This window comes from Sesamum indicum, linkage group LG3, assembly GCF_026168435.1.
Source record: "Sesamum indicum cultivar Baizhima isolate 11 linkage group LG3, ASM2616843v1, whole genome shotgun sequence".
Taxonomy (NCBI): Eukaryota; Viridiplantae; Streptophyta; class Magnoliopsida; order Lamiales; family Pedaliaceae; genus Sesamum; species Sesamum indicum.
In genome coordinates this window covers 25,842,079-25,848,753 of record NC_142659.1, presented here as the reverse complement: position 1 = coordinate 25,848,753, position 6,675 = coordinate 25,842,079, and the positions used below count along the sequence as shown (strand labels likewise).

The 6,675-nt window shown below is 35.0% G+C and overlaps 1 protein-coding gene across 1 annotated transcript; it reads right to left on the bottom strand.

Moving 5' to 3' along the window:
* Window positions 1-1,185: 1,185 nt before the first annotated feature.
* On the bottom strand, window positions 1,186-5,953 carry LOC105158789 (uncharacterized). The gene is made up of 8 exons (XM_011075659.3): window positions 5,781-5,953; window positions 5,250-5,344; window positions 4,685-4,758; window positions 4,508-4,602; window positions 3,865-3,973; window positions 2,714-2,727; window positions 1,591-1,692; window positions 1,186-1,513 (listed from the first exon to the last, which is right to left on the bottom strand). Exons 1-8 carry the CDS (start codon window positions 5,826-5,828, stop codon window positions 1,376-1,378), a joined length of 675 nt encoding a protein of 224 aa, XP_011073961.1. The 5' UTR covers window positions 5,829-5,953; the 3' UTR covers window positions 1,186-1,375.
* Window positions 5,954-6,675: the final 722 nt, after the last annotated feature.

The following is a 6,675-nucleotide window of genomic DNA, read 5'->3' as shown; positions in this document are numbered from 1 at the left end:
TAATTGGTTTTATATGAGATCATGAAATATATTTATTAGTAAGTATAAATTTCAATTTTGGGGGAGCATTATTATTATTTAATTAAAAGTACCAATTCAATTCATAAAGTGAATTACAAATATTAGAATTAAATGGTTTTCTTATCAAATAAAACATTGTCATCGATTTATTTGAAAATATAATTACACGTACTGATGTTTCAATCATAAAAACAGAAGTAGTATTATGAACTTAATATTTTTTAATGACTAACTATATTTGATATATTTCTTCTTTAAATATATTCTACACACGTTAGATTTGAAGTAGGTCTTAATAATCATGTTGTGCTATCAACGGTAAGTGATTGATATAAAGAATTTTTTTTGCCAATAGCAGCAACAATTGTGTGAAAACGAATAAGAAAATCAACCTAAAAGAATATCTTGACATACCAAAGCATTTCCAAGAAGAAGGTTCTTTTTCTTTTTCTTGTCCGATAGCGTCAACAATTGTACAGAAACAAACATCTGAGTATCTTTACCAAAGCATTTTCAAGAAGAAGGTTTGAATTTTTTGGGGTGAAACTAGGAGTTTGCACCCATTGATGCAAAGGGGTGGTGAATCTATGCATCAGCACCTCCAAAAATCTACAGAGTTAGCTTAAATGTGTAGCATATGTCTTTCTTTAACCCAATTCTTATGAGAGTTGTTTCGGTTTCTATCATTTATTATATTATAACTAGTGGCAAAGGTTTTTTGTTGCCTTCGTTTCTACTTTTTCTGTTCCAAGTTCATGTATTAAAGTAATATATTGTTGGGATAACTACATCGCTCTCCCTTGAGGTTTGGTGTAATTATATGTAAACCTTCTGTGGTATAGAAAATTACTTCCACCACAAAAGTAAAAGTTACAATAAACACCTCCTAAATGGCAGAAGGAATGACAGTTATTAAATCGAGCAAGGACATGGAAGTATTAAGGGAACAATAGAGACTGAGCTCCAAAAAAGCTAAAAATAAATGGAAGAACTGTGAGGCATGATCTCATGTCAATGACTGCTAATTTCAACAATAATCATCACGCAGGTAATGACCGAGAAGAGAGAGGTGAATGGCACATTCAGAGGTTAAGATGTATCAACTTGATCATTAATACTCAGATACTAAAATGATAATTACTATGTATTATATGCACTGAGAGATGCAAAACTCAACTGTTATTAATAACCAGTATTGAAAATACCGTGCACAACACAAAAAAACCAAAAACGAAAAACAGTGATTCTGTCCGCTAACCTGCTGAATGAATAAAAGAGAATTGACCCTCATATGTACTTGTTATGTGCTCAACTTTGCTGTCTGAGCAAGCCCAAACAGACTACTCATTTGCAGTTAGGCGGACTCTTCTGTGGATTGCTCGAGCTCCAGTGTGGCATTAAATCCAAAATCATTTCCAGGGATAAATGCCAACTTTAGTTCTTCAGCAGTCTGAATGGTGTTAATTTTGTTGTCCTTAACAGTCAGATTTTCCTGTTGAGTGAGTTACTTAAAAACGGTTAGACAAGCTACATCAAGGAAATTGTCAAAAAGTAATGAAGAGGACTTGCCTTCTTCACATAATCAGCCAATGTTGAGCTGACAATTTCTTGAATAACGAAATTGGTAACACGATCTTCACCAAGAATTTGTAGGAGGAAGTCTCTTGGAACCTGCATTTGGAAAGTGATACATGATTTTTCAAAGAAATATAGGTTAATTACACCTGGACTCCATCCGAAATAGCATATTACACTTTATTCCTTCATACTTCAAAAATTACAACTACACATTTCCATAAAATGCTCCATTTATAACCACACAACTGTTGCTAGGGTTTTATAGGTAAAATGCTAACATCAGGAAAAAAATTAAAAACCTTCACTGCTATCTCCCATTTAAGGATCTTTATATTTTACCATCCAAAATTCCTTCAACAATAATATTAGTAATTTCAAGCCAATGCTTTCTTTATTAAAATGGTAATTATATAATTATATCAATATTTCAATAGACTCAACAATACATCATAAACTGAACAATGCATTGATGCGATAGATGCATCAATATAACAAGAGCACTTAAATAAGTTAAAAATAAACTCACATAATAAGGAAATGCCCATACATTTGGTGATCCATGGCTTCGAACTTATTAATGGGACCTTAACTTTAATACTAAGCCTACACATTATCAGTTTCATGCTGATGCTTGTAAGATTGTTTTCAAATTGATGTGCTTATATAATAATCACAGTAGGAACTAATTTATTGATTGCCTCAATCATTAAAAATATGAGAAGAATAGTATATGTTATTGTTATCTTAAACAAACATTTTTAAAAAAATTATAAATATACATATACATCATGGCGGGAACAGAACAACAGGGAAAGACCCGGCTGACCGGCCCGGGGCTCGAGGGCGAGCTTTATTTATTTAAGAGAGAATGAGAAGTGAGTCGAAAGACCAGGCCCAAGTACCAAAATAGACCCCTATCAGTAGGAATATTACAAACACCCTTTTAAAACAATATGAAATTTATAAAGACAGCTCTTAGTATTACATAAACAAATCAAGATTATTGAATATCTCTAACGAAATTGAGTGCATATTAGAAACATCAACAGCTCACGAGAGGCACACATATCCAGTATGAAAGAAAAAAGTCACTGAAAGAAACAGAGTAATTTACCTTAGATGTCTTCCCTGCAGAAGCCATGCACATGCAAAGGGAGAAGTCAGAAAATTGTTATTGGCAGGTTCCTTAGTTTTCTAGAAACAGCAGATGTATTATCATGATAGGAATGGTAAGGCACAACGAAGGTACTGAGATCACATACAGGAAAAAGAAAAAAAAATGCAATCAATTAGCTTTGGTACACTGAAACTCTCCATGGCAATATTCATTTACTTACAACAACAGTGAACTGCAAGTGGATTCTTTTCAGTACTTTCAAATGAGAAAACACGAGCAAAAGAGACATCAGCCCCTGTAATTGTGCAGTTGATGGAACATGAAGAATATGAAGTAACAATACACCCAACTTTTTCCGGCACATGTTGCCTGTGGTCTAGATCACATTGTGTGGAGTTGCCTACAATTCCTTCCCTTTAAGTACCTAAATTTTAGTTAAACAAAAGAAAAATTGGTTTTCCAACAAAAGTTGAGAGTACATCGCCCAGAAATTATTCGCAGAAGCCCTCAGATTTCATTTTCATAATTTTAGCCACTTCGCTTCCACCTCCCGACCAGACTCATGCATATGCAGAAAATGCCATTGTGCAAAAGAAAAAAGATAGGGTCAAGCTCAAAAAATCTCATAATGGGCATTTAAATTCTCTGCTTCAAGAGAAAAAGAGAGCAGATTCATCACTAAGAAATTGTAGAGGCAAGAAAACTAAAAAGCCTCTCATTTTGTTCTTTCCTGATAAATATATATCATCTTAAAGCAAATCTCGTGCCGAATGACTAAATATTTATGCATAACTAGCAGGTCCCATTAAAAGGTGACATCAAATAAATCATTCTCTTCACCATAGAAATCTCTCCTGCTCAAGTGCCATAGATAAGCATCCAAAAAGTGACAAATTATGAGTAATTGTCTTGGTAATATCATAACTTCGCAATCGATATATGAGGTGCAAGCTTGAGAGTGCATCCATAAGGGGATTGTTGACAATATTCATCTACGACTAACTAAATGAGCTGGCAGCGCCGAGTTCAAATGAACTTCACATAGCATCAAAAGATATTATATGTTTCTATACATGAAATAAAGAGCAATTCTATTTGCTAACAAAAACAAAGGTCTCGTTATTGAAAAACAATGTAAACGTAATTACCTCCTTTTTCTCTGCGAAACCCAGGAACTGGGGGAGCTGTACGTGCTAAATTTCTCAGAATTTTCTCAAACACTATCTCTGTTTCTTTCCCCGTCAAATCCACCCTTACCTGAACAGGAACAAGTTGCAAAGAATCAGGGCAAAGATTGACCCTTGAATCTTGAATAGAGCTACACATAGCCAAAAAAGCTCAGATCTGTGGTCATATTCCTATGTGAATGAGGCCTCAACTACATACAAATCCATCCAGGTTGAGGTTCATCTCTTCATTTCAACTAAATGCAAGATATCCGAGTAAACTGGGTTTGTCAAGTAATTACATAAACAAATAGCTAAGTAATAAAAACGTATAGGACCACTACTCATTCCCTCATTGCACATATTTTGACAACTTACCCATTATCAACGCCTTAGGCTTTGTTATCTATATATCATGAATCAATTAGTTGTTTATCAGCCAATAGAGGTTAAGTTGTCAACTTTCCAGTCACAATGAAATCTTCTAAATTTATGCAAAGCTAATGTATAAATGATATGTACTCAGTAAATATCTAAAACCTATTTCCTGAAAATACATAGAGATACCACAACCAGACATGAAAAATTGAACTGAAGTGTCAGAAGGTTGAACTGGGAAGCTCACTTGCATCTTATCGTCACCTTTAGACTCCACTACTATCTCAACGTTTTTAATGCTAATAGCATTGTCCTTTGGATCTGTAATTGATGTCTCGAAACCTGTATTCATACATGAGATTTTGTTCTCAGACCAGAGAAAAAGTGGAAGGTGCTTATATTCCACGTAAATTGTTGAAATTACCAGAACCAACAGCGGATATTGGCTTAAGTAAAAGTCTCGTGACAGCCTTTGAGGAGCTATAGTAAATTAATGGCCTGAAATTCTCTAGGTAAAGAACTGGTAAGCAACAATAGTACATGCACTTAGAGCAGAAATTCCAATCAAAACAAAACAACTTAAGAGTGGGACTACAAAAAGGTGATAGATTTCACAAGTTGTTTGAATGCTGGGATTCAAAATCACTTGCATCGGGTTGGTAAGGAATGCTTTGGGGTACAATTTAGTCACACACTCACACATAATGAAAAGAAATTACGTTTGAAACAAGAAGCACATATCACTAGCATCAAATGCATCAATCATACAACCATTCACAACCATGATATTCTTCCAGCAATCGCCACTATCTGTAGATGGCTTCAACAGGCTAATTTAATTGGAGGCTGACAAGCTAATAGGTCAACATACAACAATAAAGCATATGAAAATTCAACTGGGAGACTTGTAACCTGATACTGAGCAACACTAATCTTCAACAAGTTTACAGCAGTTTCATATCCTAAAAGCTGACATGGAGATTTACTACCTTGAGCATGTAAATATCGTCCTGGAAGAATGGTTGATACATAATGCAGCAGCGTCCAATTTGACATCCTTTGGCAGGCTACAGAGGGCGACATTCTGTCCCATGAGAAAAGGCATGAAATGAACCAAACCAGCAAAAAACAGTAAACGGATAGCAGTACGAGAGAAAAGAACACCAATCAGCAGGAACTAAGAATTAACACATGATTCGTTGCAAAGAACACCAAATCGAAATGTCCATTTCACAAAGTTAAGCCCAAACAACCAACACAGGGTACTGCCAATCCGGAAGGAAATAAACAGCTTAAAGTAATAGTGAACCACCTAACAGCAGAGCTGGTAAAGTAGACAAAGTCAATAAAGATGTTATCTTAAATAAAACTTGAAAAGCAGAAAAGATGAAGAATTCCAAAATCATGTCAGCAAGCCAGGAAAATCTTGATACGTTATAAAAGCTTCTGCTTCCGTATTCCAATGCCATATATGTGAGAATGAATTAAGCAAAAATGGCAAGTAAAGAAGGAGATAGTACGTGAGAGTGTTGAAATAATCGAGGAAATGGTGATGCCAGCGCCATCATTGCCGTAGTTTCTGAGTGAGGAAGAAATGGAAGAGATGAAGGGATAACTACACTACTCGACCCCCTCCGTCTACTCAACACTAACTATATCATTTCTATTGAATAGTGGTGGAGTTACTTCAATTACATTTTCTTTCACTTTTTCTTATTTCTTAAAAAAGGTGAAACCAAACAAGATTGAGGAAATATACGTCAGAATCCAATTATCCCAAAATATTATAAAAATAAAAATGCAACTCTACTCAGAATGGTTAGAGTTGCAAAACTAAGGAGTCGTTATTTTTCTTAATTATGTGAAATTTCATCTTTTCTTTTTTCTATTTTTACCCCTGAAAATGTTGTGTGGCTTTGCCTATTCTTGAAAATTTATCTGATAAAATTAAGATTTGAATATTCGGCCTAATCTTTAAAAAAATTGGGCCCAGCGCCAAGCAAAGCCAGGCCCAAATTGGCCTTGGCCCACAAACAAGTAAACACCACCAAGGTCATCGGATGGGCGACACATGGCGTCCACACATTGGAGGAGAAGTATGAAACCTTTATGGGACCACAAGTTTCTCTTCTGATAGCAGTTATTATCATTTAGCTCCGACATTTTAACTTTTCAACCTTTTCCCTAATTTAATCATCAAATTGCTAACAACGGGCCAAGTTGGCTACCTCCATTGTTTATGCAAATTTCCAGCTTATTTCCTTCATCTACCGGATCAACTTGTACCACTCACGGACGTACAACTTGCAATCAAAAACACACTGTGTCTATGTGAAAAAGGCCATGTATAATCAAGCATGATATTATTAAATATCTACTCGACGCATCTCGTCTCATATATTATGAACTTTTGTT